At 42.4% G+C, this 12,100-nt stretch overlaps 1 protein-coding gene across 2 annotated transcripts in view; it reads left to right on the forward strand.

The window, feature by feature from the left end:
- DCP1A (decapping mRNA 1A) overlaps positions 1–12,100 on the forward strand; it is a 58,963-nt gene that overhangs the window by 25,497 nt on the left and 21,366 nt on the right. For both annotated transcript variants that reach the window (XM_023189531.2, XM_023189532.2), the window contains exons 4-6: positions 2,061–2,127; positions 8,923–9,061; positions 10,968–11,081. In XM_023189531.2, coding sequence (XP_023045299.1) covers positions 2,061–2,127; positions 8,923–9,061; positions 10,968–11,081 — 320 coding nt within the window. The remainder of the gene's footprint in view (positions 1–2,060; positions 2,128–8,922; positions 9,062–10,967; positions 11,082–12,100) is intronic.

Consider the following 12,100-nt stretch of genomic DNA (forward strand, 5'->3'; position numbering starts at 1 on the left):
AGGTGATTTGCCCGTCTTGGCCTCCCAAAGCGCTGGGATTATAGGCGTGAGCCACCACGCCTGGCCTGACCCAAGTTTTACTTATAGCTCTGAGACTGACTTTTTTCTCTCATTTTAATAAGTTACTTAGTCTTATTAACTCAAGTTAATAAGTTACTTAGTCTCTCCATTAACCTGTATTCCCATCCATAAAAATGCAAAATGAAACTTCCAATTAAACCGAGTAGCATACATAGACTTCTCTCTGCCTGCCACTTACAACTATAAAACCTGGAAATGACACAACAGACAATCTGGAGAACTGTGAAAGGTAGAAGGAGGACGATCTGGTCAGGAACCCAGAACTGGTGGAACAGCAGCAGGAAAGTGTCTTACAAACCCCTACCCAACATAAGAAGGGGGCGTGGGCCTGGTGTTTCTTGACCTTCAGCCTAGCAACAGAAGGTGGCCCGGGTAGGCTCATTCCTCTCCTAGACTGAACGAGAGTCCTGCTGGCAATACTAGGCCAGCCCAGCAAAACTGGCAAGGATTGGAAGCCCCACTGATGATAATTGGCCACCAGGTGACTTCTGCGTCTCCCTTCCATGAAGGCGGTGGAACAGGAAGAGCAAAGAGGATCTCATTACAGCCAGCTTGAAATGGACAGCAGTCTTCTATGACTTCTGTAGTTTCATTTATATAATGTAATACTCTTGAAATTACAACATTGTAGAAATAGAGAACAGGTTCCGATTTGCCAAGAGTCAGGGACAGGAGAGGGGCCGGAGCAAGGTGGATGTGGGCTCTAAAAGGCACCAGGGATCCTGGTGGCCGTGGAAATTTCTGTATCTGGACTGATGTCAGTATCCTGGCTGTGATAGTATACCATAGTTTTGTAAAATGTTACCATTGGAGGAAACAATTGAGATCTGTCTGTTCTTTACAATTGCATGTGAAGGTCCAATTATTTCAAAATAAAAAGTTGTAATGTTTCTTTAAAAAAGGCATGATGATACCTGCCATTTCTGTGCTAGGGAATCATTGTAAGTATTTAAGGAGGTGCAAAGTGTGCTGAGCTGTGAGTGTCATCATATGGGCACACATGGTAGCAATGGGTCTTATCCATCCATGTGTCTGTTTCAGCATGTATGTTTAGTATTTCTACTCTACCTTATCCAAAGAACATTTATAGTAGCTTTTATATATTATAATCTTTAATAAAGTTCATTTATCTTGCAGTAATTTTTTTAGGGCTTTCTTTGAACTGAGCACCATATTGGAAATAAAAAGAGTGGGATAAGAAGTGCCATAGACTGAGCTCAGTCCGTTTCACATGTAAACAGTCAGTCATAGGATGGATATAGAGCTGACATTTGTTTTGAAAGCTTTTTGTTGTAACAATTTTAGTATCTTTTTTTTTTTTTTTTTTAATGGAGTCTCACTCTGTTGCCCAGGCTGGAGTGCAGTGGCATGATCTCGACTCACTGCAACCTCTGCCTTCCCGGCCCAAGCGATTCTCCTGCCTCAGCCTCCTGAGTAGCTGGGATTACAGGCATGTCACCACAGCCGGCTAATTTTTGTATTTTTAGTAAAAATGGGTTTCATCATGTTGGCCAGGCTGGTCTTGAACTCCTGACCTCAAGTGATCTGCCCGCCTCGGCCTCCCAAAGTGTTGGGATTACAGGTGTGAACCACCGTACCCGGCAACAATTTTAATATCAATTTAGAATGCATCTTAGAATCAGTATGATTCTTAGTTTAATTGGAAGCCTTTTTCTTGAAAGCTTGATAGTACATAACTAATGGTTCCATCTTACGCTTTGTAACGTCTTAGGTTCACTGAGATCTGGTGATAATGTTTAAAACTATTTTGTGTCATTTTTATCTGAATGTTTTACCTGTCCTGATTTTATTAAACAGCATTTGGGGAGGAGATACTTGTTTTCTTTAGATTGACTATTAACAATTTGAGGGTCTGATGGTATATTTAGTGACATTCCATGTTGATAATATATTATTTACATATACCCAAATATTGAAACCTCATTTCCTCTTATCTTTTTTTCCCTTTGTTTTTCAAGTGTCGATATATAGTATCTGGTTTTATGACAAGAATGACTGTCACCGCATAGCAAAACTCATGGCTGAGTAAGTATATTACTCCATAAATTTAACTGATGGTATGTGAGAAATGAAGAATAATCCCCTTCCACTTCTCTTTGTAAGTCTGCCAACTCATGTATTTCCCCAATTTCTTTTTACTGCCAAAAACTTGGAAAAGGCCGAAAAGCTTTAAAATATATATAATTATTATCTTACTCCTCCCAGTGTGCATTTCAGTTTCCTTCCAGTCTTTTTGTATATTTTAAGTAGATATGTATGATTGTTTTCTACAAAAATAGGATCATACTGTATATACTGCTTTTCTTATGAACAGCATTTTTCCGAGGCATTAAATCTTTCTCTGTAGTATTTGTGACAGCTGCATTGTATCCAGCTCTATAGACAGATGATTATTTAACCAGAACCTTACTGTTGGACCTGTAGGTTAGGGCTGCCAAACTGCCTGGCTCCAGAGGATATCTGCATCAGGTATACAGCCTGACCATATACAGTGGCTCTGATTTAGGTTCTGTCCAGATTTCCACTGTAACAAGTGATACCATATGTGATAGCCTGATAGAGAACTCTCACACACGTCTGTGTTTAGTTCTTTTAAGTGAACTTGTGTTTGACACAGACTCTAGGCTTAGCAGGCCCCAATCCACTCATGGGTTGTGTTCCAGAAGATTTTTTGTAACTCAGAACCTTGACATTTAGAAAATTATTTTCCTTGAGTTAATGTTCTAAAGGACAGTTCATTGTCCTCTCTCAAGCTAGCCTGTAGAAGCCAGCCCTTGTGTGACCTGTCCATATTGCTGGACTGCCATTCTGGATTCTGGAAGCCCACGACACGGGGCTGCAGGGTGCCTGAGGGACTACAGAGCTCTGGGCAAAATGCTATAATAGGTAGACGGTGTGCTCTGGTGCACTTCTGCTTTTTTTCAGTTTTTGCCTGAATCTTCTTAGAAATGTGGACCTCTCTCCCTGCTCCGCCATCCCCATCTGTCAAAATAAAATTCCCTTTGCTCTCTTGCAGTTTTCAATCTACACGTTTTAAAGAAAATAATCTTAAGTTTTTTAGCAGTCTAATCTTATTTTATTTTTATTTTATTTTACTTTATTTGGTTTTTTTTTTTAGACAGTCTCGCTTTGTCACGCAGGCTGGAGTGCAGTGGCGCAGTCACAGCTCAGTGCAGCCTCAAACTCCTGGGATCAAGTGATCCTTCCATCTCAGCCTCCCAAGTAGCTGGGACTACAGGCATGCACCACCACTATCAGCTAATTTTTTGCGATGTGGGTAGAGACAGGGTCTCACTATGTTGCCCAAACTGGTCTTAAAGTCTTAGGCTCAAGTAATCCTCCAAAGTACTGGGATTATAGGCGTGAGCCACTGTGCCAAGCCAACAGCCTAATTTTAAACTGATGAAAGTATATAGAAGTAATTAACCCAGAATCTCAGTTCAGGGTATATTTACATTGTAAAGAAGGCAGACATAGCTAAGGCCAGATTATGATCTAAGACTACCAACATGTCCTGATCGGAAGTTATCAGCCCCCTGCTTTGTTGTCTGTTCTGGCTGTAAGCTTGCAGGGCAGGCCCATGTTTATTACTTGTGTACACCCGGAGGGCATCGTTAATTTTTTTTTCTTTTGAGATGGGATGTTGCCACATTGCCCAGGCTAGTCTCAAACTCCTGGGCTTAAGGGATCCTCCTGCCTCAGCCTCCCAAGTAATTGAGACTATAAGCACAAGCCACCATACCCAGCTAAAACCATTTTTCAACAAAGCCATTTATTTGATGATCACTCGTTTTAGCTTTGAAAGTGACAGCAAAGGCAGCTTACTTGTGGTTACTTAGACACAGAGTTGGGCCGGGCGTGGTGGCTCACGCCTATAATCCCAGCACTTTGGGAGGCCGAGGCAGGCGGATCACAAGGTCAGGAGATCGAGACCATCCTGGCTAACACGGTGAAACCCCATCTCTACTAAAAATACAAAAAATTAGCCGGGCGCGGTGGCGGGCGCCTGTAGTCCCAGTTATTCAGGAGGCTGAGGCCGGAGAATGGCGTGAACCTGGGAGGCGGAGCTTGCAGTGAGCCGAGATCGCGCCACTGTACTCCAGCCTGGGCGACAGAGCAAGATTCCATCTCAAAAAACAAACAAACAAACAAAAAGAAGACACAGGGTTGGCCAGGCGCGGTGGCTCATGCCTGTAATCCTAGCACTTTGGTAGGCTGAGGCGGGCAGATCACTGAGGTCGGGAGTTCGAGACCAGCCTGACCAACGTGGAGAAATCCCATCTCTACTAAAAATACAAAATTAGCTGGGTGTGGTGGTGCATGCCTGTAATCCCAGCTACTCAGGAGGCTGAGGCAGGAGAATCACTTGAACCCAGGAGGTGGAGGTTGCGGTGAGCCAAGATCACACCACTGCACTCCAGCCTGAGCAACAAGAGTGAAACTTTGTCTCAAAAAACAAAAACAACAACAGCAGCAGCAAAAGAAGACACAGGGTTGTTGATTCATGGTTATCTAGAAATCCAGAATTTTTTCTAAACTTTGGAATATATTAATATATAAACACTTTCTCCTACAGAATGAGCATTTGGGCCCTGAGTGAAACGATCTGGGTCTTTTAGCTCTAACAACTATCGAAAGAAAACCATTTATCTATCAGGGCAAGTGTTACCCCTAATGCAAGATTTCAAATGGTAAATGAAGCTGAAGACTGAAGGCCTTTCTAAAAATATTTTATTGAACCCAGAAATAGGATGAGGAGTAGAAATGGGAAGCTGGAAGGGAAAAGAAGAGCATTGGGGCTTCTTTCACCAGAAATGCCCGAAAAGGGACAATTGCTTAAATTTTCAGCTTGTTTGACTAGAATCAGGTGTGTTATTAAAGTGCTTTGAGCCTGGGCACAGTGGCTCGTGCCTGTAGTCCCAGCACTGTGGGAGGTCAAGGCAGGGAGGATTGCTTGAGGCCAGGAGTTCAAGACCATCCTGGCCTGAGAATAGCAAGACTCATCTCTGTTTAACAATTAAAAAAAAAAAAAAGGAAGAAGAAAAGAAAGTGATTAGAGAGGCCAGGCGCAGTGGTGTGTACCTGTCATTTCAGCTATAACACTTATGAGGCTCAGGTGGGCAGATCACTTGGGCCCCAGGTGTTCAAGATCAACCTGGGCAACATAGTGAGATCCCATCTCAAAAAAAAAAAATAGTGATTTGAGAATACCATGGTGAAACTGTTGATAATGAGTTTTAAGTGTCTGGCCTATTTATGGCTGAAGAGAATACTGTGTTACCCTTAACTTTGTGATAAATGCTTTTCTGGTCACCAAAACTAAAGAAGACTATCTATCTGTCTTTGTTCTAAATCTGCCTGCATAAGCCTGTTTGTTACATTTTTTATTGTCGTTTGCTACATATTTGACAATATCACCTCTACTAACCCAAAATACTAGTACAGTTCTTGTTAGTATATTGTACATATAAATAAATGTGTCCATCAGTGCCCATTCTTTTAAATACAATTATTCCCATCACTGTTTGACAGCCACAATATAATAAAGATCCTCCAAGTAAAAAACTGATTTACTCCAAACAATGTTTATAAAAATGAGAAACTATGTAGGAAAATGAGTGAACTTCTAGACCTATATCATCTAAATTTGGATATTCTCTGGTCAGTGGTGGCAGAGTTGAAAACCCACTAAACTTAGAAGATGTTGACTCTCCTAAAGAGGAAATCCAGTGTGCCAGAAACTCTTTTTTTTTTTTAAGACAGAGGCTTGCTCTGTCACCCAGGAGTGCAGTGGTGTGATCTCGGTTCACTGCAGCCTCTGCCCCGCCGGGTTCAAGCAGTTCTCCTGCCTCAGCCTCCCGAGTAGCTGGGATTACGAGCGCCTGCCACCGCACCCAGCTAATTTTTGTATTTTTAGTAGAGATGGGGTTTCAACATCTTGGCCAGGCTGACCTTGAACTCCTGACCTCATGATCTACCCACCTTGGCCTCCCAAAGTGCTGGGATTACAGGCATGAGCCACCACACCCGGCCTCAGAAACTCTTTTTAACAATAAAATGTTGTTTGAATGTTTGGCCACATAGACTATGTAAACTTTGGAGAACTCATGGAAGTAAGCTTTATTCCTGATCTTACAGACATCTTAGGGGTAGGTTTTGGTGTTTGAAAGGAAAGGAGAACGGCATGGGTGCTATTCATAAAGTTTGGTTAGAAGAGGCCTTAGAGTCCAAGCCTCATTTATGTGAGAGTCCCTTCCATACCACCCCTGACAGCTTCTGCTTTCAGCAGTGGTGAGCTTTATAAAATTACTTGTTCTGGCCGGGCACAGTGGCTCATGCCTGTAATCCCAGCACTTTGGGAGGCTGAGGTGGTCGGATCACTTGAGATCAGAGGTTCAAGACCAGCCTGGTCAACATTGCAAAACCCTGCCTTTACTAAAAACACGAAAATTAGCCGGGCATGGTAGTGCACACCTGTAATCCCAGCTACTAGGGAGGCTTTGGTATGAGAAAAGAAAAGAAATATTCTTCTTTTAAACCAAAATAATCACAGAATCACAGATCCTAGTCTGGGTCAGGGAAAAGTTAAATACCAGCATGGCCAAGTCAGGCAACATGTCAGGAAGTAGGTGGAAAACAGGCTGTGTGACAGATCCTTTATGAAGATGGATTCAGGCTGATGTGACCGATATCTGAGCATTAAATAAACAGTTCATATTTGGTCTTATTCTCATATCCCATACCAGTCTTTCAGTCTACCATGAAATTCATGATTCTACATTTGTTTTAGAAGTAATAGTCTTATGAAGAGCTATAAAAATATAGATAGAGAAACTATCTAGATAAGGTAACTAACCTTAAAGCCACATTTTCCAAACAGGAATTCTGCCTCAGAGGAAAATTCTATAATCAAATAAAATTTGAGAATATCTATAGGCCTGCCCTTGGAGAATCACAATAAATTTTTGCGTGCTTAAAAATCAACTGGCCAGGTGTGGTGGCTCATGTCTATAATCCCGGCACTTTGGGAAGCTGAGGTGGGAGGATTGCTTGAGGCCAGGAGTTTGAGACCAGCCTGGGCAACATGATGAGACCTTGTCTGTACAATAAAAAAATAAGTAAAACAAACAGAAATTCAGTGGGTGGATTGTGGTAGTTCATGCCTTTAATCCCATTATTTTGGGAGGCTGAGGCAGGAAGATCACTTGAGACTAGGAGTTTTGAGACCAGCCTGGGCAACATATCAAACCCCATCTCTACAAAAATAATAATAAAACTCAAGGATTCTGTTTTTTATTTTTTTTAAGTCGGTTTAATATTGTTTAACCCAGTATTTTTAAATAAAAAAGCCGTCTCTGTCCACCTCTTCCCCACACTGTACTGAGAGCTCCTGTAGAGGCTGGGTTTGTTGGTTTTTAAAACAGGGTTTCACTGTATTGCCCAGGCTGGTCTCAAACTCCTGGGCTCAAGTGATCTTCCTGCCTCGGTCTCACAAAGTGCTAGGATAATAGGCATGAGCACTGTGCCTGGCCTAAATGAATCTTTAAAAAAAAAAAAAAAAAAAAAAGTTGCTTTATTAAAATTTATTATTCAGGCTTGAAAGCTTGAAGAAAAATATAGGAAATAATAAAATATGTATGTGCTTACCACCCAGCTTTCAGTTCCTAACATTTTGCTGTAATTGTTTCAGATCTTTCTATACAAGGGAGAAGGGGGTGTTCTTAAAAACTGGAAACCCACTTAGTGTGTGGTTTTTTTGTTTGTTTGTCTGTTTGTTTGTTTGTTTTTGAGTCAGGGTCTTCCTCTGTCACCCAGGCTGGAGTGCAGTGGCGTGATCTCAGCTCATCGCAACCTCTACCTCCCAGACTCAAGCAGTCCTCCCACCTCAGCCTCCCAAATAGCTGGGGCTACAGGCGTGTACCACTACGCCCAGCTAATTTTTGTATTTTTTATAGAGACGGGGTTTTGCCAAGTTGCCCAGGCTAAGTTGGTGGTTTTTTAAAGGGAGAATAGGGGAAACCTTTTATTTGCTTATAGCATTATCATTAACTTTTAAGGATTCACCAGGACCTCTATTTTCAAGAAATGACTTTGTCCTTACTAGCCCAGTGTCAATCCAAACTTTCCACAGAGGATTTGTTCAACTATGCAGCCTTCCTGTGTCTTGGTGGCATTGTCCATTTTCAGATTTACTTTAGCAATTAGTTTGACTGATTTTGAAATACTTCAAGGGAAAAAGGGAGATACCTTAGTGGAGTTTTTAATGCATCTCTGCCAACTCTAGGAAGGAATTCTGTATTTTTATCCTTCTGAAGGGTAAATATTGGCACTGTTAATGAGACAGTGAAATGGTAAGTCATATATTCCTGAAATGAGGTAACTGAGGTTCTGTGTTAAATATTGCAAGAATAATGTCATTGGCTGGGTGCAGCGGCTCATGACTATAATCCCAGCACTTGGGGAGGCCGAGGGCAGGTCATGAGGTCAGGAGATCGAGACCATCCTGGCTAACACAGTGAAACCCTGTCTCTACTAAAAACACAAAAAATTAACCGTGCGTGGTGGCGGGTACCTATAGTCCCAGCTACTCGGGAGGCTGAAGCAGGGGAATGGCGTGAAGCCAGGAGGCGGAGTTTGCAGTGAGCCGAGATTGCGCCACTGCACTCCAGCCTGGGTAACAGTGCGAGACTCCATCTCAAAAAACAAAAAAAAGAATAATGTCATCATGTGACACTCTTAGTGTGTCCTTGGAAGATGAACACCAAAAGAAACCTTGGGTCAGATTTTAAGAGGCCTTTCTAAAACCTTGTTCTCCTCTAGTGTGGTAGAAGAGGAGACACGGCGATCCCAGCAAGCTGCTCTGGATAAACAGAGTCCCAGCCAGGCCAATGGCTGCAGCGACCACAGGCCCATCGACATCCTGGAGATGCTGAGCAGAGCCAAGGATGAGTATGAGAGGGTAAGGCTCTCTGAGTACTTGGGTGCTGACCAAGGAAGACCAAAAGGAGAGGAGGAGGTCTGCAGGAGACTATTTTACTAGGGAAGCTGGCCTCCAGGACCAGCAGAAATATAAGTTCAAAAAGAAAGTATGTTAACATGCTCCTGTAATCAGTCCCAGCTACTTGGCAGGCTGAGGAAGGAAGATCACTTGACCCCGGGAGTCAGAGGCTACAGTGAGCTATGGTTGTGCCACTGCACTCCAGTCTGGGCAACAGTGAGACCCTGTGTCTCTTTTTAAAGGTGTGTCTTACAATTTTAAATCTAAAACATAAGGTAAGAACTCGCTTACCCCAGAGTACTTGTTTTTGGCAGGAAAATTTACAATGCTTTTTTCTACTCCTATAAGATTACTATGGGAGAAGATGGTCTTGGAGTGCGGAAGTTAGCTTGCAGCAGCTAGTTCTGGTAAAGCTTCGTGCCTCTTTACCACTGCCATTTCTGTTAGGATCCTCAGTGGTCCTAGGAATTTGTGTAGGCTTTGAAAAGTATTCTGATAGTTTGTACCACATAATACTAAAAAGTATGGTCATGGTCTGTAATGGGTGGTAGATACACAACCTTCATTAAGCTTCATTTGAAATTTTACCCAAATGAGAGGCTTTTCTGAAATTCACTGTTTTCTTTCTCTTCTGTTTTGCATTTTAGTTTATAAATTAGCTGATAAAATTCTCTCCCAAAAGTTGAATAAAATGGCAGTTGTGGTACATTAGTTAATTTATTCAATACCTGCTTATGAACCATCTACTATGTGCAAGCAATGGGCATTTAATGGTTATGAAACTCTCCTGGAATTTTACTTGGCACCTCAAAGCCCCCACGCTTCACTGGAGTGAGACAAGCTCTCTACTGCTGAACTTTCTTTTAGCGGAATTATACTGTCACCTTACTCTTCGCTAAATATTGAATTAAGTGCTTTCCTTTCATGCCTGTTTCATCCTCACCAGAACTTCAAGGAACAAAATGTGAAAAAGCACTGTTTCGCATACAGTTCTGCTATAATACTAGCTACTAAATTATTAATCGATGATCCTGAAAAAAGCTTCAAATTGGCAAAACGAGTTAAGGTACTGTTGAAAAGATAAAACTAGAGTGGGAGAGAATAGACCTAGTTGCCAGGAGTGGAAGGAGGTCATGATTGCAATAGGACAGCACAAGGGAAATTTTTTTGGATGATTGGAACTGTTTTGTATCCTGATTATGCCTATAGGAACAGAAATAGAACGGTACACCCCTTAAAAATTAATTTTACCATATGTTAGCTTTTACTTAAAATTAAAATCAGGCCGGGCACAGTGACTCATGCCCCCCATAATCCCAGCACTTTGGGAGGCCGAGGTGGACAGATCACAAGGTCAGGAGTTTGAGACCAGCCTGGCCAACGTGGTGAAACCCTGTCTCTACTAAAAATACAAAAAAAAAAAAAACAGCTGGGCGTGGTGGCTCACACCTGTAATCCCAGCTACTTGGGAGGCTGAGGCAGGAGAATTGCTTGAACCCAGGAGGCAGAGGTTGTAGCGAGCCAAGATCGTGCCATTGCAGTCCAGCCTGAGCAACAGAGCAAGACTCCGTCTCAGAGAAACAAATAAAGATTAAAAGAATATGTGATAAAGTAATACCATTATCTTTTTCTTAAAAAGGTGATAAAAATAACAGTTGTGGCCAACACTGTTGTCTCAAATTAGGTGCTCATTGTTCTAGAAATTTTATTGCATGTTACTTACATTGGAGTACAGAGCAAACATTTCGAGGTTGGTTTTTCTTCTTTTTAAAAAGTATCATTTCTGATAACCTCAAATGCTGTTTTGTGAGCCAAATAATAGCAATTTTTTTCACATGATATATTTTTTTCTTTTAACTTTTTAAAGAATCAGATGGGCGACTCAAATATCTCCAGCCCTGGGTTACAGCCAAGCACTCAGCTCTCCAATCTGGGAAGCACCGAGACTCTAGAAGAAACGCCCTCTGGGTCACAAGATAAGGTTTGTACAGCTAAAGCTCTAGCTTTATCCTAAGTGACAAAGAGTAACGTTTAGTAAGGGTTATAGTGAGTGCAAGTTTGATTTTTCACTTGTGTCAAGGTTCATACGTGCAGCAACATAATGACATCCTCCTGGGTCATTATGATCCGAGTAACTGTTTAATCTGGATTTTGTAGTAGCCTGCTACCTGGTTTCCCATCTTTTGCCCCCTGGTTGCTTCTTATCTATTCTTAACCCAATAGCCAGAGTAATCCTTGTAAAACATAACTCAGATCGTGGCATTCCTCTGCTTAAAACCCTCCAGCAGTGTCCCAGCTTACTCAAATAATAGCCAGGATCATGACAGTGGACCACGAGGCCCTACCTTACCTGGCCCCTCTACCCCAGGCCTCATCTGTCACTGTGCATTGCTCACCTGGCTCTAGTCCCATTGGCTCTCTTGCCTTTCCCCAAATGTACCAGATATGTTCCTGCCTTGGGACAGGCCTTTGCACTTGTTGTTCCCTTGGCCTGTAATACTTTCCCCCCAGATAGGGCTTGCTCCCTTTCCTCCTTCAAGCCTCATATGTCCTCCATAAGTCAGGCCTTCTCTGACTACCCTGTTTAAAATAACCCTTGGCCAGGCGCAGTGGCTCACACCTGTAACACCAGCACTTTGGAAGGTTAAGACAGGCAGATCACTTGAGCCCAGGAGTTTGAAACCAGCCTGGCCAATTGACAAAACTCTGTCTCTACTAAAAATACAAAAATTAGCTGGGTGTGGTGGCATATGCCTGTAATCCCAGCTACTCAGGAGGCTGTAGCACCAGAATGGCTTGAACCCAGGAGGCAGAAGTTGCAGTGAGCTTAGATTGTACCAGTGCCCTCCAGTCTGGGCAACAGAGTAAGACTCTGTCTGTCTCAAGGAAGAAAAAATAGTAATACCCCTTGGACAGGTACAGTGGCTCTTGTCTATAATCTCAGCACTTTGGGAGGTCAAGGCAGGAGGATCCCTTGAGCCCAGGAGTTAGAGACCAGTC

This window comes from Piliocolobus tephrosceles, chromosome 2 (genome assembly GCF_002776525.5).
Source record: "Piliocolobus tephrosceles isolate RC106 chromosome 2, ASM277652v3, whole genome shotgun sequence".
Classification (NCBI taxonomy): Eukaryota; Metazoa; Chordata; class Mammalia; order Primates; family Cercopithecidae; genus Piliocolobus; species Piliocolobus tephrosceles.